At 41.8% G+C, this 22,016-nt stretch overlaps 1 protein-coding gene and 1 long non-coding RNA gene across 2 annotated transcripts; both read left to right on the top strand.

Moving 5' to 3' along the window:
- Positions 1 to 13,034: 13,034 nt before the first annotated feature.
- Positions 13,035 to 21,238, top strand: ttpa (tocopherol (alpha) transfer protein). Its single transcript, XM_003459185.5, has 5 exons — positions 13,035 to 14,024; positions 16,408 to 16,561; positions 17,475 to 17,668; positions 19,427 to 19,537; positions 19,631 to 21,238. The coding sequence occupies exons 1-5, from the start codon at positions 13,845 to 13,847 to the stop codon at positions 19,862 to 19,864; spliced, it is 873 nt and encodes a 290-aa protein (XP_003459233.1). The 5' UTR covers positions 13,035 to 13,844; the 3' UTR covers positions 19,865 to 21,238.
- On the top strand, positions 14,031 to 16,367 carry LOC112842891 (uncharacterized). The gene is made up of 2 exons (XR_003214936.1): positions 14,031 to 14,301; positions 16,203 to 16,367. It is a non-coding gene; the product is annotated as an uncharacterized LOC112842891 (long non-coding RNA).
- Positions 21,239 to 22,016: the final 778 nt, after the last annotated feature.

Here is a 22,016-nt window from a genome sequence, read left to right as displayed (position 1 = left end):
AATGTTCTGTCAACAACCTTTAACATATTTTTAAAGAACATTGTCTTCGGGTCGGTGCTTCCCCTCAGCTCGTCTTCGCTGTCGCTTCCCTGTGGGAGATCTGTTGCACTTCCTCTAAGTACGTCGGCACAATTCTGCATTTGCAGCAAAAATACATCTTCACTTCTTGCTTACCAAAATAGATCTATTATGGTGTGTATGTGTCTGCAGTGTATGCTAAGTATGTGTCATGACCTCTCACTATTTGTGTCTGTATGTGTGTCTCGCCCTTAAATGCTCTCACATCTCACCCGTTACACTTCTGCAAAAGCCTGCAACTTCCTGTCAGCCTGCCGTCAGCTTCTCACCCACTGAAGACTTCAGTATAAGAATATAAAACATTCAAAAACCTTTACATTATAGATTCAACTCAACAGTTTAAAGTAGTTCTTGCTGGACTTGTAATAAAGACTGATATAATACCAATATATTTGAACATCTGAATGCATCTGGGAAAGCAACATCACTATTAATACTGAAATGATAATGATGATTATAGAGATAGCAGCAAATAATAGCAGGAAAATATTTCTATTCTCCACACTCCCACTCTCGACCTCTGGACCACCAGAGGTCGCAATACATTATGTTGGGTCACTCCTTGGCCCCTTCAGCTGCTTTTGTCCACCCCTGACGTCATAAACTTTAGGATCACTTCTCCCACTCTGACCCTCTCTTGTTCTCTTCATTCAAACCTGATTCAAGCTAATATTACTCAAAACATGAACCTAATTTTGTATTTGGTTTTTGACTTTTATTTTTATATCTCATTCAACCGTACTCAGCATTTGTGAAACTCTTGAAAGCACTGCCTTTAAGAGGATCAAAGGAAGCACGTCTCTGCTTATGCTTCCTGTTGGTTCCTTATCTGATTATCAGCATCCTGTGCACAAAACTGTCGCTGCTGCAAGTGCCTCTCATCTAAAGTCACCTCTCACAAGAAAATATATCAAGAAAATCATTATACCTGCTTATTCTACTAAAGGATAAAAAACAACCATTTTACTCACTAAGTGTAAGCACATTATCAATAGCTCCTAAATAAATTACATCATAGCTAAAAGCTGAACTCTAACTGTATTTTAGAACTCACATTTCCTGTGTTTACCCTGTTTTAATATATCATTTTATTTCATTTTGCTGCTCTTATTGTAATGGTACATTCTAATTTATACTTTATCCGACTCAACCAAAATATATAAGCTTTTTCCCTTTGCTTCTGTTTTAAACAAAAACTTGGTCACTTCAACAGGCATTTGTTATTCTATAACTGCATTTTATATAATAAGACTAATTTAGAGCTGCAGGTGTTATCTCAATATTTTATATGTCACTCAGTTTAGCAAAACTCCTATTCAGTTCCTCTTTCTGTCATTTGTTATTGGGTCAACTCAAATTCAGTTAAAAGCTAAAGGAATTTCAGGCCTTTTGCCTCAAGTCAATACTGTCATGTGTGTTAAGAACTCCATATGTCTGTAAGCGTGTGCAATCCTTCAATAACTCAGGTCATTCTCACAGTAGATTGGCTAATCATAATGTTAACCAAAAGTTTGTGACCCTCAAGAGACGACTCTCTGAGCCACAACTCCGTTAAAGGCACAAAAATGCAATGTGTATGAAAAAATCATTTCTACATATATAATCTCCAATATTATTCATTTGAGTCAGCGAGACTTTTAACATCCTCATAAAAAGCTCTCCTCTACCCTAGAAATAAATCTATTTACTATCTGTTTCTAAAGCCTACAATATAACAACTTATTTTAAAAATCAAAAAGAGATCACACATTTTCTACTCATAAAATGTTCACTATTTTTCCCCAAAGCATATCCTTTATTCCCACAGTTTCCCTTTAAGTTTTATATACCACTTCTTATTAACACCAGCAATTTATCTTCTAAACAGAATTCAGTTCATTTTAATCCTCTCTTTAAAGAATTTAAAGAATTTTCCCATCTCTAAATTATCAAAAAACCCCAATAGTTATAAAATCATACTAAAACCCATTTCAAATTAAACAAATTAAATCTTAAATCCCTCTCTTTTTTGACACATCTCATGTGGCAAAAAACTCAACATGCTTCACCCAAGCTTAACAAATTAACAAGGGAAAAAAGGTTAGTCATATCATATCATTTCTCAGAACACTTCAGCCATCCTCCTCTCCGGTATTTTGCTCCAGCCCTGAAAACCTGTGTTTAAGGAACAAAATTAATTTCATCATCCTGTCAAATCTTCTCAAACTCCTGCTCCATCGAACTCTGGATCCTTGGAACTTCCTGGAAACAAAACCTGTACTTAACTCTCCCCCTTTATGATCCAGTCTGTGTCATGACAAAATAGACTTAAACAGAACAGTTATTAATCATGAGTTACCTCAGTTAATGGTAACTTGAGTTACCTCAACCAATGTTTCCCTTTTAGCATTTAGCATTCTCCCAACAATATAATGTAATCCCCTAATCTAACCCCAGTAAAAAGAAATTTTCTCAAAGCAAACATCAGCATCCCAAAATCAGCATCCCCAGATTTAAGTCTCCCACTCCTCCTGTTTGTCAACCTTTTATTTATTTCCCCTCTTGGTCCCATCACTCGCATTCACTCACATGCATTCTCACATGATATTTTTGCTGATACTGCAGCCTTCTGCGCACGTCATCAAATGCTCCACATCAGCAAAATGAGCTCAATCATTTGTTTTATTTCGTTTTCCTTTTTAGGAAAATAGTTCGCTATACTTTTGACTGGATTGAATCGATACAATCCATTTTTAGACAGAGACTTGCCGCCAATCAGTCTCTGATTGTAATCAATTATAATTCTGTAATGCCCACCTGATTTTCGTACTTGGTAATTTTGTCAGCGCCGTCCGTTCACTCTCTTCCAGGCCTGCTTAGAACAAAAATGAAAAAAGAGAGCTGATTATTAGCTCATCAAAGTACAAAACAAAATCACCTGACAGGTTTTCCCGAGTGCACTACTACAAAAATTTTTGGGGCCCCTCTCAGACATATCCATGTCTTAATCAAACACCCTCTCTGGAAATAAAACAACAGCCTCCAAAATCAGAAACAATCTCAAAGTTCACCCTTTCAACACACCGAAAACCTCGTCAAACGATCAAAGACCGTTTGCACAATGTCTCCCTTCCTCACTTTGCCATGTGTTCATTCAGCACAAGATAAAAACCAATTTCAACAACGTATCATCCTTAAATTATAAATTTCCTGTCCAAATCTGCCCCTCTGAGCAGACCTGACCACCGTAATCAAATATCCTGATACTTTACCAGTATATATTTCGCCAAATAATCTTCACAGCCACCGCTCTCTCTTGAACTGAAAGCCTCCGACACACACGCACACGGGAAGTGTCTCTGCTCATAGACTCACAGCTCAACAGCCAACTTGACAAGAAAAATACACGTTTACACCTTATCACATTATTGAATTATTTTCATTTTCTTTCTATAATAATCACTTGCTTTAATCACTCAGTACGAGAGCACTCCTAAGTCACTTTTTTTTTTTTAAACTGCTTTAGTCCCTTTTCTTCTGTTAATTCCCATAGCTCCTTTGAGTCAACTTCAACTTCAAGCTTTAAGTCTATTTTATTAAACATTCACACCATTCTATCACTCATACAAGTAGCAAGCTGATCTTCATTGCGTATGCTTGTGTTCTTAGCCAGGTTTTTAATCAATGTCTCTATGCATTAAGCTTCAGGAGCTTGTCTTGGTAAGGTTAATGCATCTTCTGTTTGTGTGTATGTGTATGTGTTATTTTGCATCTATGGCTTCACAGTCTCCCAGACTCCTTCCCAATTCTCCAGTTAAGCAGTCAGTTTTCTTTTCCCCGAATTACTAACCCACAATTTTAATTTCCCACCTTAAATTACCACCCTCCTGGTCTTCAGCCAGGTGTTAGGGCTTGCTTTTCAGGTTCCTGGACACATCATGCTGTGAACAATTCAACCAGAAACTTGCCTTAACTTATCCATTGATGTTAACCTCTAACTTTCTTCCGACTGCTGGATCTGGAGAGTTGGTCCAAGTCTGCTTTACTCCTGAAAATAACAAAACTAAGACATTTTCATTATTATCACAAGTGGTTAAATGACCCATTTCTCTATCTCTGATCAGAAACACCAATTATGCCATGCATGTAAGCGTGTTCTTCCTTGCATTTTATGTTAATTGAGTGTAAGCTGCTTCTTCATTGAATTAGTTCATTGAGTTCTTCGTTGCATTTCTATGTATTCATGTCCATGTACTCTACGTGTAAGCTGTTTCTTCATTGCATCTTAAATTATAATCAGTTTTACTTCATGCATTTTTCACTGAGGTTTAGATTCAAACTATCTCACTTCTGATTCATTTCAAAAATAATCTCACATGTAACCATTTGTATGTGTTTTCTATTCATTAAGGTAATGACAATTATTTTCTTTCATTATTCTTACCTTTTCTAATGTTTACCTCTTTGTTATGCGGTGGTGGACATCCCTAAACAGTCATGAGTTCAGGCTTCAATTTTCAATCCAAACATATCCTGTATTCTCGCAATTAAACTCGTCCAGCTTCATCTCTCACCGGTCTCTTTTTCATCCACAGTGTCCTGTTCGTGCTTCAAAGCTCCAGCAAACACAGTCTCAACTCAGCTGTTGTCTTCTTCTCTGTTTCTTTACAGTCTTTTCTTTTAGGTTAAGTCCCAGCATGGCAAAATATCACTCAATGTCCAGTGCTCTTCCACAATTCTTTATCCCACTGTTCAACTGCCCAGCCTGTATTTTCACAGTACATGTTGCATTAATCTTACATGCTGCTGCTGGTCGTCAGTCGTCATCAGTGTTAATGGATCAGTGGCACTGCCGTTTGCCTGCTGTATTCAAGTCCACGATGTTCTGTCGGTCTTCATCAGGCGATTGACTGGCCTTTAAGCTTCTTCTCAGGGTCAAAGACAAAGTGAGAGATCAAGCTGCACAATTTCGAGCCAAAGCCTGGCTTATTTTCTCCCAATTCTATTAATCTATTGTTCTGGTGCTGCACTCAAGGTTCCAAAGTTGAGAGACGTCCACCTGTATTGACACACTAAAGCATACAATTAGTATCATATTCATTTTTTCTTAAAGGCTTCATTTGCTTCATGTGCCTCATCTATCTCTCTGTGTTCTTTCTGTACACACTCAGTTCCTTTTATGGGCATGCAGAGTTCCTGTTCACTATTTCCTGTTCTCTGCAGAGTCTGTCTCTCTTTGTATTTATAGTCTAAAAACCCTCTTTAATTCTACTAAATCTTGATCTAAAAAACAATACACCTTCATGTCACTCACACACATTTAAATAGAGCTCTTTCACACATCAGAACAACTAACACTTCTCCACACACATCACCCTTCACCCTTCTTTAGATCAGTTTGTAGCGTATACACTTATGTGTTTTCCATCAGAAAAATAAACTCAATTTCTCATACCCTCACTCATGCGTTTCTTGAATTAAAAGCACTTGCAAACTTTAAGCATCCTATTTTACATCACAAAAGAAATATATTTCACACTCCTTTATTTCATACTCCCCTTTTAAATGCTCTATCCTCTTTCAGACGCCATAAATCGTCTCACACGCACTGCCTTTTCTCTCTCAAACTTCCATTTTACACTCACTCAGACAAATCATGCAGAGTCACTTAAATCAAATACTGACAGCATTCACACGGTTAAAATCACTCGAAATACGCTTTCATACGAGTATCTTAAACATGCCTTCCATGATCAGAAAGAGCAAGTCAAAAGAAAAAAGAAAAAGAAAACTGAAACCTCTCATCGTCCTCACAGCTTCTCCCCACACACACATAACTAAAAATAAAACACACCACCATTTATTACTCAAGATATATACATCTATCAAAATTCAGTCAATTACTATACATCCACACTAGTATATTCGAACTGTATTTATACAATTCTAATGAGCAAAACCAGCATCTTACTTACAGGCATTTAGCAATATCAGATAAAGATCAATAGTCTCAAAACTGAAACCACCCTCTCTGCGCATCACCGCTCCTCATTTGCATTTACACACACCATCAGTGCACATCCGGCTGTGCATTGCTGACACAGAGACTGATCTTACTCATAGATCTCATATTTTATATTACAGACGTCTTTAATTACAACTGCACAGATTTTAGGCCTTTTAAAACCTATATAATTTCGATAATTTAACATAACCGACTCGAACGGGCAAACCTCAGGTTTTTTGCGACCAATTCACCAGACCAGACTCGAACTGCTCTGTCCAGATTTTCTAAACCTAACTTAATTTACAGGTAGCCAAAAAAGCGCAAATAGAGGACTTGAACCCCTAGCAATTTCGGAGGTTCCCAAGTTCTCCCCCGCTGTCGACGGTACTATCCCTACTTACTGGTAGGCCTAGGGTCAGCGTCCCGCCCTAGTGCAAGCGTTACCAAGGAGAAAATGCGCTTCTTAACAGACGCCGCTGTCGTTCTAGAAAAATTTAGAATAATTTGAAACAACAATCTAAGCCCAAAACAGGATTAAGATTGAGGCAGATCTACCTTTGTGGACATAGGGGACTTGAACCCACAAAATGACCATCACAAGATAGACCCAATGTCCAGCGGGACTTGAACCCACAGAAATGACCAATTTCCCTACTTTCTACGTGAGACTTGAACTCACTTTAACTCTTTTCCTTTTCTTTGGGACTTGAACCCAGTACTTTTACTTATCACTTATCATTACTTCAACCAGCATGCTCATGAAATTCCCATCAAACTCAAAACAGACATTCACCAGTAATTACAGTGACCAGGCTTTTAATTTGACATGCCCAATGTGACACCTTTTGGAAATATATTTCAACAGGCAGTGTCTTACCTTTAAATGCCCCGGGGAATGCCTGCTCACTTTCACCACTGATTACCGTCTGCCCGTCCAATTACCACAGACCCCGGATCTCTCCGTCTACACCATTCCCCTCTCTCACCGGAACGAGCCCCCAAATGTTAAGGTTCATTGTTGAGAGAGGAATCCATAAATAACCACAGATCCGGTCCAGTGTGCAATTAGACAGCATTTTAATGAACACATGTGTGAGTTCAACAACCCAATCCGTATTGAACTGTCTTTACCATATTCAGACAACAGTTTTATAGGGTTAAGATAGTACAGCCCCCTTTTCTGTTGCTAGGCAGATTTAATACAGCATACGTCAACTCAAAACCACAAATGTTCTGTCAACAACCTTTAACATATTTTTAAAGAACATTGTCTTCGGGTCGGTGCTTCCCCTCAGCTCGTCTTCGCTGTCGCTTCCCTGTGGGAGATCTGTTGCACTTCCTCTAAGTACGTCGGCACAATTCTGCATTTGCAGCAAAAATACATCTTCACTTCTTGCTTACCAAAATAGATCTATTATGGTGTGTATGTGTCTGCAGTGTATGCTAAGTATGTGTCATGACCTCTCACTATTTGTGTCTGTATGTGTGTCTCGCCCTTAAATGCTCTCACATCTCACCCGTTACACTTCTGCAAAAGCCTGCAACTTCCTGTCAGCCTGCCGTCAGCTTCTCACCCACTGAAGACTTCAGTATAAGAATATAAAACATTCAAAAACCTTTACATTATAGATTCAACTCAACAGTTTAAAGTAGTTCTTGCTGGACTTGTAATAAAGACTGATATAATACCAATATATTTGAACATCTGAATGCATCTGGGAAAGCAACATCACTATTAATACTGAAATGATAATGATGATTATAGAGATAGCAGCAAATAATAGCAGGAAAATATTTCTATTCTCCACACTACCCAGCCGAAAGCCTTCTGCCACTTGGCTACGCCTAGAAATTCTGTCCATAAACATTATAAACAGAATCGCATAGCCGACTTATTGGCGGCTATGCGACCCAAGCTCGTGCAACGGTTGTATAGGGATCAAATGGCCCGTAGCAATGGGCCAAACACCTCATACTCCCGGAGCACCTCCCACAGGACACTTTAAGGGACACGGTTGAATGCCTTCTCCAAGTCCACAAAACACATGTAGACTGGTTGGGCAAACTCTCATGCACCCTCAAGTATCCTTGAGAGGATAAAGAGCTGGTCCAGTGTTCCATGACCACGACAAAAACTACATTGTTCCTCCTGTATCTGAGATTTGACTAACGGACGGACTGTCCTTTCCAGCACCCTGGCACAAACTTTCCCATGGAGGCTGAGGAGTGTGATCCCCCTATAGTTGGAACGCACCCTCCGGCCACCTTTCTTAAAGATAGGAACCACCACCCCAGTCTGCCAATCCAGAGGTACCACCCCTGATCTGCACGCAACATTGTAGAGGCATGCCAACAAGCCCGATAGGACTCCTTCTTCAGCCTGGTGGCTCCCTCACCTCTGGTGTCCACCATTTGGTTCGTCTGTTACCAGCACGACAGGCACCAACCACCTTGCAGCCGCAGCTCAGTGCAGCAGCTTCAGCAATGGAGATGCTGAACATGGTCCATTCGGACTCAATGTCCCCAGTCTCCATGTTGTTGAATCTCTGCCGGAGGTGTGCGTTGAAGATCTTGTGGACTGGGGCCTCTGCCAGGCGTTCCAAGTGCACCCTTATTACACATTTAGGCACGCCAGGTCTTTCCAGTGTCCTCCCCCGCCACCTGATCTAACTCACCACCAGGTGGTGATCAGTTGACAGCTCAGCCCCTCTGTTTACCCATGTGTCCAGAACGTATGGCCACAGGTCCGGTGATACGATTACAAAATCGATCATCAACATGCAGCCGAGAGCGTCCTGGTTTCATGTGCGCTTATAGACACTCTTATGTTCGAGCATGGTGTTCGTTATGGCCAAACTGTGGTTTGCACAGAAGTCCAACAACAAAACACAGATTGGGTTCAGATCCGGGAGGCCTTTCCTCCCAGTCACGCCCCTCCAGGTCTCACTATCATTGCCAAAATGAGGATTGAAGTCTCACAGTTGGACAACAGAGTCCCCAGGTGGAGCACCTTCCAGCATCCCGCCCAGGGACTCCAAGAAGGCTGGGTACTCTGAGCTGCCACCCGGCGCATAAGCGCAAATGACAGTAAGGACCCGTTTCCCGACCTGAAGACGCAGGGAACAAACCCTCTTGTCCACTGGGAAAAACCCCGACGCACAGGCATCAAGCCGAGGGGATACTAGGATACCCACCCTAGTCTGCCGCCTCTTACCAGGGGCAAATCCACACTGAGACAGAGTCCATCCCCTCTCCAGGAGACTGGTTCCAGAGCCCAAGCCGTGCGTTGAGGTGAGCCCGACTATTTCTAGCCAGTACCTCTCAACCTCATGCACTAACTCAGGCTCCTTCCCCGCCAGAGAGGTGAAATTCCATGTCCCAATTGCTAGTCTTGGTAGGCGGGGTTTGTTTTGCCAGGGCCAGGACCTGTTCCTGGCCGCTGCTCGGCACACAATGCGCCCGACCACTATGGCGCCTCCTGTGGGTGGTGGGCCTGCAGGAGGATCGGCCCATGTCCCCTATTTCAGGCTATGCCATGCCGGGCTCCATGGACTAAGGCCCAGCCCCCAGATGCTTGCCCTCGGGGACCTTCCCCAGGCCTGGCTCCAGGGCGGGGCCCCAGTAATGCTGGGCATACACTGTGCGATTTTTGGCCCATTTTGAGATTATTTTTCAGTCGTGCGACCGTTTTGGTGATCGGCCCGAGTTTCGCCTTCATCGTGTGTCGTGCATCGTATGGTATACATGGGGTAACGAGAAGCGATTAACACCTCACAACCAGCTCCCAATCATCAATCGTTTGGTGGTAAGAAAATCAAACCTGTTTGAAATCCTGTCGGCCGTCGTGAGGGTGTTACCGCAGCCTCTCACACTGCGCACGCGCAAACACAGAAATGAAGGTGAAAAATGGAGCAGCACGGCAGTGCAGCGTGTGATCTGGACACAAGCGATGGAGGCACAACTTGTAGAACTTTGGAAAGCTCATCTGAGCCTTTACGATGTGGCCTCACAAAATTATCACGACCGCAACAACCGTGAAAATAGTTGGATTTACACTGCTGCTCAATCACAGCTGCCTGATCAATGTTTTTCATTAGCAATTTAGCAAAGTTGATGGTGGTGGTGTGCGTGTCAGTTTGAGTGAAAGACAGAGAGGGAGAGCGAGCGACAGATTTTGTGTTATAACCTTCATGCTATGGACGCACAGTTTGAGCACTCAGGTCGCACAGAGCATCGGGCCGTATAGTGTGAGACCCTGCATCGTGACCTACGAACTTCTAACCCCTGCGAGTCAATCGTACAGTTTGAGCAGGAGCTGAATAACACGATTGAAAAACTCGCACAGTGTATGCCCAGCTTAACCCTATCCTGGGCAGGGTGAACTGTTCCCTTGATGTTCTATTCATAGGGGTCTTTTGAATTGCTCTTTCTCTGGTCCCTCACTAGGACCAATTTGCCATGGGAGACCCTGACAGGGGGCAGAAGCCCCCAGACAACATAGCCCCTGGGATCCCTGGGACACACAAACCCCTCCACCATGATAAGGTAGCAGTTTATGGAGGAAATGAACATGTTTACTGAAATGGATTCAACACGTCGTACAAAAGCATTTGTTGGTGATGACAGCTTCAATACGCCTCCTGTATGTTGAAACTAGTCACATGAATTGACAGGTGTGATTTTACCCATTCTTCCACACAGTCCAGAAGGTTCTGGGTCATTCTAGCAGCTTTAGTTTGTTTCTCTGAAACTAACCGAGTTTGTTGGCTGTGTTTGGCATCAGTGTCCTCCTCGTTTCATCTTCATCATCCTGGTAGGTGGCAGCAGGTTTTTATCAAGACTCTCTCAGGACATTTTTCCATTCACCCTTCAGTTATCTGAGTCACAGTATATATATATATATATATATATATATATATATATATATATATATATATATATATATATATGTAAGTTGAAATAAGTTCCAGAGCTTTGTTAGAAATGCCATGTTTATTAGGAAAGTAAAGACACTTTACTTTATGCGTCGTTTTCTGTAAATACATTTATATATGAACAACATCTGAGTAAATGAGTGAAAAAACAAATCTTCAGTAACATCAAAATGATCTTTTATTCTTTCAGTTCACTTTGTTCCATATTTCATGTGTTTATGTTCATTTTAATCTTTTTTTAATTTGATCATGTTCTCTCTACTTTTATTTACTGGTTGTATCACAGAGTAATACTATTGTAGTTTTGCCCATCTAGGATACACAGAGGCTTTAGGGTGGTTCATATTACAGGTGCCCTCCTGCCTAATGCAGTAAATGCTTTTAACCAGCAGGGGGAAGTGTTGTCATTTTCTCCCAAAACAAGAAAGCTCAGAGAAACGTCACTATTGGTGTTTTATTGATTTGGTTACAGATTTAAATAGTTTAACCCATATTAACCCACACCCTGTTAAAGTTTCAACATTAACTCTCCCATAGTTTTCCTGACAGTCTGGGCTCTCATGGGTTAAAGGTGCTTCATTAACATATTAGCTGAGGTTACTAAGAATCAGCTGATTGTTAGGGTTTCCTCAGGCTGATGATCTGTACAGGCTGGATCCCGACATTCACCTGGAATAAGGCCTGGATCGGTAGAATCAGTTGAAGTAACTGCATGGATGGGTGGATGGCACACACTTATTTTTCATGGGATGGCTTTTCTGAGTGTCCTGAAGGGCACAGCTCAGGGACATGTTCACCTGGACTTAACCCATAATGTCAGCTTTCTCTGTTTTCGTCACAGCCACTGGATAAATGACAGACTGTGTATTGATATTTGAATATTCATAATTTGAATTAAAATATGGGACGAGTGGACAAAGGATTAAACAACTGAGCAGTCTCCAATACAAACCCAGGTCAGCATAGTCACAAGGAGTTGCAAAATAACTGTTGAGTGATTTAAATTAGGGTGACCATATTTTGATTTCCAAAAAAGAGGACACTTGGCTCAGTCATGAAGAACTTGCTTAAAGAAACATATTTAACATATTTAAACGATGCCTTCTCTGTGCGGTTAATGAATTGTGAAATAAAATATGTCATATAGGCTTTTACAAGTCAACAAGTGCAAAAAAAAAACCAAACTAAAAAACCTATGGAATTAAATAATGGTACAGAAATAATGCCTCATCTGCATAAGAAAAATTACCAGTACTGGGTGGGTACCAGGTCTGGACTGGGACAAAAAAATCAGCCCACCAGGTATTATAGGGAAATCCTTAAAGCCTTTGAATGAAAACAAACGCTGTTGTGACAGTGATGTGCACTGTCTTGTTGGTATATGTATGATTTCTATACATTTTACATCAGATGAAAACTTTGGTTGTAAGATTCAGATAATTATTTAATAAAAGCCAGATATTTTAAATGAGAATAAGAAAGTTTTTCTTTGTGCCCCCCTCTCCCTGTTAATGCCCTACCTGGCCCCCTGGCAAAGCTTTGCTAGATCCGCCCCTGCACAGTTACCAGCTGTCAGCTACTTAGAAAAGGATCCTGGTGTTATTTGTCTCTCAGAAACAGTTCATAACTTCAACTCATTCATGTCACCTAAAAGGTAAACCTGTTTCTCCATCACCTGTTCAGCTCTGATGATTTAGTAAGGACATCTCCTGGTTTCATCTTCATGTTTCCCTCTCACCACATATCCAAACCGATATCATATCACTATCACTAACATCACAGCACCCGCCCAGCTGTGTAGAAACTCCATCATGCTAGCTAGTACGCAGTAAGAGTTATTGTAACTGACGGTAAAAAGTCAGCACAACGAAAATAAACTCCACCTAAACTTGGTTTATATCTGACCCAGATAGACTGCAGGTCATAACTTCTTACCTGAAGTTCAGTTCACCTGACACTCGGACCACTCGGACTCTGCCCGGTATGCCCGATGGCCAGTCCCGCTATGGTCGGTACGAGGGAAATTTCTTTTGCAGTTCGTCTGAATGATGCACTTGCGCTTTGGGATCTTTTAAACATCATTAGGCGCGTTGCTGCGCGCTGTCTGTCCGGTCTGTGAGCGCAGAACAAGCGCTCACAAAGCAGCAGTTCGGGGATGACGTCTCACACATGGGTCCTCTGTCGGAATATAGGAAAACCCGGACATTTTTATCAATCTCGAAAATCCCCCCGGACGCCCCGGACAGAACGTGAAAAGTGGACATGTCCGGGGAAAAGAGGACGGTTGCTCACCCTAATTTAAATGATATCCACAGTATTGATACCAGCGCTGGCATAGTACTGGATCTATACTATGATCGATCCTTTGTTTGTAGCCTCTAAGTTGAGTATGTAGCCCACTGATTGATGTTAAATTAATTCGTTTTTAGGAAGAAACATTGTGAGAAATGGCTGAGCTGTCACATCTATGTTATAAGCCTAAAACACATTTAAACACACGTCAGAGACGAGCACATTTACATTCCAGGTCTCCAAAAAACTCTGTTTTAAAATACATGAAAAGTGTGTTTTCTTATGTTAGCTCATTATTGTACAAATCCCAGCGTTTAGTTTGCAGCTTCATCCCAACCTCTGTGCTGCACGCGCTGCCTTTGAAAGGGCAAAGTATCGGTATCACTGGTCCTGTAGTTCTTGGTTTGGGATCGATACCAACATCAGTAGTATCGCAATGCGGTGCCTCTGAGCAAGGCACTCAAAGTCCAGCTGCTCGTCACAGCTGTCTCCTCCTCCTGTCTTTGGCTGATGGCTGCCTCCAGCAGTGAAATGTAAGCAGACCTGAGGGCAGCATGAACGGACCTCAGCTCAGCGAACTGCCGGACGACTCGGAGCAGCTCAGGCCGTACATCAGCCGCCTGAGGCGGCGAGCGCTGCAGGCCGGCGAGCTGTCCGCTGTCAGGAGCTTATCCAGCGGCTTTCTCCTCAGGTTTCTGCGGGCCAGAGACTTCGACATGGAGCTCTCCCTCAAGGTAAGAGCCGTCATTGAGAGTCAGGGAAAAGCATGCTGAAGTTTATGAGAGTCCAGGAGAGCTCACAGAAACCACGTGAGGAATAAGTTCGGTGGTGACCATCATCATCATCATTATTCACCCATGTTGAGCTGAGCAGTTATTCAGTCGATTTTCTCGGTCTGAGTGTTTGTTCATTGTTTCTGAAGGATTGATAAAAGAGGATTTATGTTTTACTCATGTAGTGACTCCAGACGATGCACATTTTAGTTTCTTTTTTCTAAGCACCAGAAGGAAGGTCAGTTGTTATTTATTTTATAACTTATTAATATTTTCACCATTACAGCCTCGCAATCATAAAGTCTCCTCTGCTTTTGCACATATATGAACAGTATTTCTTTCTTTTCTTGAAAACACTTAGAGCTCACTGTACAGCTGATATTAAATGTGCCATTTTCTGTTTAATCTGTGATAAGCTCTTGTGTCCAAGTCTAAATAATGAAGTTGGGAATCCATCCTTGGGTTTGATACTGTGAAATACTATTTGTCCCCTTTTTAAATGTATTTTATTGGTCACACTTACATTTTAACATTAGACAAAGATACCCCGAGTAAATACAAAATACAGTAGCCATGTGATTAATCACAGTTTTAGGTAAACAGCTTCAGTAGCTACACGTGTTCAATCTAGAAATCACAAAGTGAGAAAGGCTAAAAGATCTCAGAACAACGCATCGCCCCACAATTTAAAGAAAACCAAGAACAGACGAGAAACGGAGTCACTGACAGCTATCAGTTTATCAGGGTCAGAGGTGTGTTGTCTCATTCCTCCATTTGTTTGGTGAACAGGATCCGTTCTCAGGTGATGAGCACATGAACGTGCTGCACCTGTATGAACTGGGCTCGTGGGAAGCCGTTGGTCGTCCAGGCACAGTTGTTTCAAATTACAAATCACTTAATATGGACAATGTTGGGACTGTTCTTACCAAACTACATGTATTTACTTTAACATATGGATTAAAATAATATGAAGCCTTGTTCTATATTAGCCTATCCAATGGTAAAACTAAAGTGGCCTCACACATTATTTTGTTTGCTCCTATTTTGAAAAGTTGACTTGCTCCCAACATACATGACTGTATTTGAGTGAGGCCAGGTGTTAGTCCACACAAGCTTGATTGCCTGTGATATTGAACAGGATGCTAATTTTCTGCTGGGTTGGTTCCAATGTTGTTATAAAACAGTTTGAATGATCATTTTCAGGCCCGAGTTTGTTCCTCCTTAAACAACATGAACAGTAAAATTATCAGCCCTGATTTTTGTTTATCTCACTGTCACCTGACTGTTGCATGTGCTGTACTCACCTTTCATCTGCACGCGCATTACATTCATATTCACTTAGTGTATGACCGCAGTGTACCAGAATGACAGCAGATACAGACGTGCTCCTGTGTGAGCTGATACCTCTGAGGTGTCCAGTGTCCTCTTTGGCTTTTAAAGATTGCTCCCTGAACAAATGTAAGAAGGTCTGCTTGTTTCCAAGTTGCTACAGAGCTGTGATCTCTTGTTGTCATGTTAAAAAAAGCGCCATCATTCTTCACATCAGTGGAGTTTAAAAACAGAGTGTTTACTTTGCTCCACAGAATAGTTGAGTTATTTCAGGCGGCTCAGCCAAGTGGGTCAAAGCTCTGCTGTTCTCATTCAATCTGACTTTTATCACATAAACACTTCTTTGAATTTGCCTTTGTTTCAGATAAACAGCCGGGTCATAAATGTTTTATTTACTGTTGTACATTGGTGCAAGGCTATCAGTGCTGACTCACAGCGAGGAGGTCATGGTCATCTGAGTCTAACAACCGGCTCTGGCCTCTCTGTGCAAAGTTTGCATGTTCCTGTGTGGGTTTCCTCCCAGTTCCATGCACTTCAGGTTTATTAGCGATCCTAAAATGACTGGAGGTGTTGATAGCTGTCAGTCTGTGACAGACTGCCAATCTAGTCCCACCTTTACTTATGATAACTGCAAAAGACTCCATCACACTGGTAATCTGGATGTTGGCTGTGCTCTGCCCTGCAAGCTCACAGCAAACACCAAATGCAGCGGTGTTCATTATGTTATGTTGTGTGGTTTTTTGGTTGGTTTTTTTGCATGCAATGATGAAGTATTAATCTTTTAACTACGAGTTTGAACCATGTTCATAGAATCCCAGGAACTCCCTAATGTCCCCGGGGTGGCTGTGGCTCAGGAGGTAGAGTGGTGGTTCGATCCCTGTCTGCTCCAGTCTGCCGTATCCCTGGACAAGATATTAACCCAGAGTTGCTCTCCATGCATCCATCAGAGTATGAATGTGTGTGTGTGAATGGGGAAAGTATAAGAATGAGTCCCTCTGTAATGTGTCCTGTACAGCTCTTGCTCAACTACCAGCGGTGGCGAAGGGAAAGTCCTGAGATCAGCAGCTGTCTGTCTCCTTCCTCTGTGCTCGGCCTCCTCAACACGTCGTACCACGCTGTGCTCCCGCAGCGAGACTGCACAGGCAGCAGGGTGCTCATCTACAGGATTGGTCAGTATGCTTGGGTGTGGATGGATTACTGAAAGGGCCTGCTAGGAGCAGCCCTAATGACATCAACATTAGCTACGATAAGCAGGCAAAGCCTCCCTGGTCTGTGTCTCCTCAGTGATTTAACAGGTTTTAAAAGAAGCTGATCTTAAATTGTTATCTATTTTTATGTGTTTACACAAATAAAACTATAAGATGCTGCTTAATGTTGGTCATTCTCTTTGAGTCAACATTGAAAACTCATTCAGTACTGTCACCATATGACAGAAGCTCTGCTCCATCAGTATCCCCACAGATGAAATCCCCCTCATGTCTATAATCACTGACCTACTCTCAAACTTGTTTCTCAACATTTTAAACATACTGACACAGTAAAGGCAGTCTGCTGAGATGTTATGGAGACGAAATCTTCCCTTTCTCTTTCAAACATACAAAATAATCAAATGTCCTTCACACACAATTATAAACAAGAACAATACAAAAAGGAAACATGACTGAATGTGCAGAGTAGAGGTTCACGAGCGTTTCAACGGTGCGGTGCTACGATAACGAGCAGAGACATAGGCCTGCTGAAACTTCTACTGTGCACGTGTCAGTTTAAAAACTGTTTATTGGCTCTTATTTATTAGCGAGTGCTGTGTCTCATTTTGTTATATAGTCTCTAAGCACAATGACTGCACAGTTCCAGGACCTGCCAGCAAAATTTCAGGGTTTTGGTTGATTTTAAGCAAGATTTTGATGGCAAACATTGGTGTGTTTTGGAAAGTGGCTTTGCTAGTTCATGATGTATAAATAACACCGATTCAGAAATTAGCATGTTAACTGTGCTCCACAGGATGATTCTGTGGTCCTTCTTGAAGATAAGGACTTCTTAAATATGTTTTGTTCGTGTAGAGTAATGTCTGTTTGTTTGCAGGGCAGTGGAACCCAAAAGACTGGTCAGCCTTCCAGGTATTCAGAGTCAGCCTGATGACCTCGGAGATCATCTCAAGGGAGAACGAGACACAAAGGCAGGGTCTGAAGGCCATATTTGACCTTGCGGGGTGGAGCTTAAGTCATGCCCTGCAGATTAACCCTTCGCTTGCCAGAAAGATATCGTCTGTACTTTCGGTAGGACTGAGATCGAGCTGTGCAGATGACAACCTAACGTTTGTCCTTTAAAAACAGAACGTCTGTTTTTATGAATATGTGTTACAGTGCAACAAAACTCTGCACCACACTGAACCGGATGTGTTTTCCTTTCCTTCTATGACCCAAAGCCCAGGGTCGCGTTACTGTGCAAAAGTCTTGAGTCACCCCTCACTTCTCGCAGACTGTCATGTTAATGATATGTTAATAATAATTCAGTGTTCAACCTAACAGCCCAGCTGGGTGGCTCAGAGTTTTACTGGCCTGTTGGGACTGAATGAGCTAATAAATATTAATAGTTTTATTAACATAAGATTTTATATTCTTTCAAAATTGTTACAAAAGCCTTCAAATGGCCTGGTACATGCCACGCCCCTTTTAGCTTCAGCCCTGCTTGTTGCAGGTATCGTTGCCATGGAGAGTGGGCCAGCTGCCTCAGCAAGCTGCTACATTGTATCAAGTTAACAGCTCATATTTTGCTGTCATATCTGTAACTTTGCTGTAGATTTCTGCTGTGTGAAACAAACAGTGGTGGATATGAGCAGCTGCAGTCCTAAAGGAAACTGGACATGTGGATGACAAAAAGAAGTGGAAGGCCTAAAAAACCTTCCTCAGCAGTATCTGAGAGTCAGGTCCTTAAGAAAGAAAAATCCATTAAAGACCTGACACAGTACCTGAGAGATGGATCTGGACCATCTACTGTTTGCTGAAGCCTCATCACAACTGGTCCCAGTGAAAGTGTGGCGGTCAACAAACCATCCTCGAGGAAGAGAAAATGCTGAGTTATGCCAAATTACCCAAGAACTGATATGACAATCAGGAGCAACTGTCCTTATGGAGTGATGAACCCAAATGTGAAATATTTGGACCAAACAGAGGAGATACTGAGTATTTACCGCAGTCTGTAAAACAGGGTGGAGGGTCTGTCATGGTTTGGGACTGTATTTCAGCCAGTGCTGTTGGGCATCCTGTCAAAACTGATGGAATTGTGAATCTGGACAGCTACTGTCAGATTTTGGAGTTCCACCTGGAAAGTGTCTGATTTGCAACCGTTTCATTTTTCAGCATGATGATGATTCCAAACACAGTACCAAGCAAACATTCCTGGGTAGAAACAGACACAGTGGAACATGATCAGTCCTGGACTGGCCTCCCCAGAGCTCAGACCTCACCATGACTGAGGTAGAGTGGGAGAGAATGGAGATTTAGAATTCAAGAAGCCTGGAGAGTTATTCCTGAAGACTGCTAAATTACAAGAAAGCTGCCCGAGAGTTCATGTTGTGTTGAAAATTCAAGGTGGTCATACCAAACTTTGACTTTGCAGCTTGTTAGAATTGGGCAAACTCTGTTTTTGCCTGATATTTGTGTGTGTGAAGATGTTTGAGCAAATGACTGCACCTATTTCTCATTTTCCTAGCAAAATGTAAAAAAAAGGTGACTCAAGACAGTTTTGTACAGCGACCCTTTTCTATGGAAATGTCTTCTTTAAGGCATAGCCGAACCTTAAAACAGAAGGCCAAATGCTTGTAAGAGACTTCCTTTGAAAGGTAGTATCTCCAAGTAGCTCCTAAAACTCTGCTTATTTGTAACTCAGTCCTAACCTTGCCCCTAAGGGACTCGCGTCTAACCGGCTGGAAGTTCAGAGGTGGAACTTTGATGTGCAGAGTTTTCTGTATTTTTATATTTTTAAGTTTTCAACTTGTTAAATGTTCTTTGATTCTTGTTTTTGTGTATGTTCAGGACTCTTTCCCACTGAAAGTCAGAGGAATCCACCTGGTCAATGAACCAATGTTCTTCCGTCCGGTCTTTGCTATGCTTCGTCCCTTCTTGCCTGATAAAATCAAGCAGAGGGTCGGTACCCGTGTTACCTCACATAGTGGTTATATTGAAGATAACAGATAACAACTGTGGATTTGAAACATTCTTTCACCCTCTTTGTTGTAGATCCATATGCACGGTTCTGATTTCCGAGATTCTTTAAGTGGCTTCTTCTCATCACACATTCTGCCTCCTGAATATGGAGGGCATGGGCCTGGAATAACACAAGTGTGTCAAGACTGGACCAATCACCTGCTTCAATCAGAGAACCTCCTGCAGCAGATTGCTGCCCACCCGACGGGTGACGTCACAATGACCCCTGATGACTGTTTGATCACAGAGGAAGGCGGGACTCTTTGAAAGATGATGATTGGACTTTTGGGTGGCTGACTCACATATATGTGGCGGGTTTGTACACGTGTCTAAGATCTCTGCAGTACTTGTTGTGGAAGTTGGCTGAAGTGAGAGAGCTGAAAACAAGATCCTTAATGCCCGTGCTGTTTCATGTTTACGCCACAGCCCGACCAATCTGGAATTTTTAAGACCAATAATAATACTGATATTATTATGTCATGATTTTAAAATCATATTTTTGATAGTTTCTGTTATCATTTTTTTTTGTTACATTACTCACATTATGTTATAAGTAGTTATTTATTTATTTAGCCTCTGCCCAACTCAGCTATAATCAGCTGGTTGTTGTGTTTCCCAGACAGTTTTTACATTTTAAACCTTCCTTTTGGGCAACAGGGACAAATCACCAAAGAGCTAATATGAGCCCACCAATAAATCACTTGTGCTCTAGTTTATGTGATTTTTGCTTTTTAGTGAATGCATATTGTTTTACTCAGAGTTTGAAAACATTTAGGAGCTTGATGTAAGTCACGTATCTGGGAATAGTGCTGTGTTGTAATTTCATCGTCATATTAATGTTGCTCCAGGACCGTCACTGTAAACGATGAGTCACGCTGTTGTGATATTTAGTCAAAAGATCCTGCAATAAGAAAGCACTACTCTTAGTGTTGTGGAAGTCGTACTAAGTAGGGCGACAAAATCTGTGTCAGGTTACAGTCACACTGCATACATGGGTTAAATGCTGGATGTTGTATAGACGGCTTTGGTCTCTGTGCTTTATAACAAAGGCACATTAAGCAAACTCACTCATCTAGATTGTAGTAAGATCTAAAGAAAGCTGCCAGCTCGGCCTTACTGAACATCCCTAACATGTTCATGTCATTTGTTACCTTTTAGATCAGGGGTGTCAAACATATGAGGTAACTTCATATGTCAGGTATTAATGGCTCTCAGCTATAGTGCTGTGCAAAAGTTTTAGGCAGCTGTAAACAAAAAACGCTTTCAGAAATATAAATGATTGTTTATTAGCCCCAAATGTATTCCTCAGCAGGACAACAAGCCCAAACACACTGCCAAAGTCATTAACAACTCTCTTCAGTGTAAAACCAGAAGTACTGAAGTGATGGTACGGCCCCCACAGAATCCTGATCTCAACATCATGGAGTGTGTCTGGGATTACCTGAAGAGACAGAAGGATGTGAGGAAGATCTGTGCTTAGTTCTCTGAGATGTTTGGAACAACCTACCAGCCAAGTTCCTTCAAACTGTGTGCAAGTGGACCTAGAAGAAGGCAAAGGGCGGTCCCACCAAACATGGATGTGATTTAAATTTCTCTTTTGTTCATTCACTGCATTTTGAAAATAAATGGTTAACACTTTTATTTTTGAAAGCGTTTTTTGTCATAGCAGCTTTTTCTTTATCACGGGTCCGTGGGCTGTATGTGGCCCACAGTGTAACATGAGTTTGACAGCCCGGTGTTAGAGCACATTTAATGACATTCTCTGATAAATGATATATTATGTACCTTTGGTTTGTGCTTCAGTGCTTCTGTGTTAGTGTCTTCACTGTTTGCAGGAACGGCTCTGTGGTAAGCTCCAGCTAGCATTAGCTGGTAACTTCACCATCTGTCATCAGACATGGTGGTGTCCAAAGTGCTAATGCTGGAAACCAGTGGAGGCATGATGGTGATGACATCCATTATTTATATACAGCATATGTGTTAGACAAACACACACACACACACACACACACACACATATAGCTGAATGATCAATTCCAGTGATGATCCTGGAGAAACACGCTATATGAAACTGTCAGAATAACCGAGGGCTGTCAGACTGTGGACACTGGGCCAAACTTCACAGAAAGACTGGATGGGGGGGATAAGCCTCCCTCCCTTGGGTTAGGGTGCTTTTGAGAATAGAGCTTTACTCTATTCTCTCAGTAAACATGAGCTCTGTAGGCAGATATCAGCTGAGCTTTGACACTATGAGTCCAGAGCTGATTTGACTTTAGCTTAAATAACTTGAAGTTATTGTTTTCTGTGTGACATTATGAGTGTGACATCGTTGTGGGGGGATTTTGGTCGAGTCTTCTTTGGCTCCAGTTCATTGATATTTGTGAACGTTTTCTTCCATCAACAGTTGGTCATGTGTGGT

The sequence above is a fragment of the Oreochromis niloticus genome, linkage group LG18, assembly GCF_001858045.2.
Source record: "Oreochromis niloticus isolate F11D_XX linkage group LG18, O_niloticus_UMD_NMBU, whole genome shotgun sequence".
Classification (NCBI taxonomy): domain Eukaryota; kingdom Metazoa; phylum Chordata; class Actinopteri; order Cichliformes; family Cichlidae; genus Oreochromis; species Oreochromis niloticus.
The sequence above is the reverse complement of the archived record's forward strand: the minus strand, read 5'-3'. Positions and strand labels throughout refer to the sequence as shown.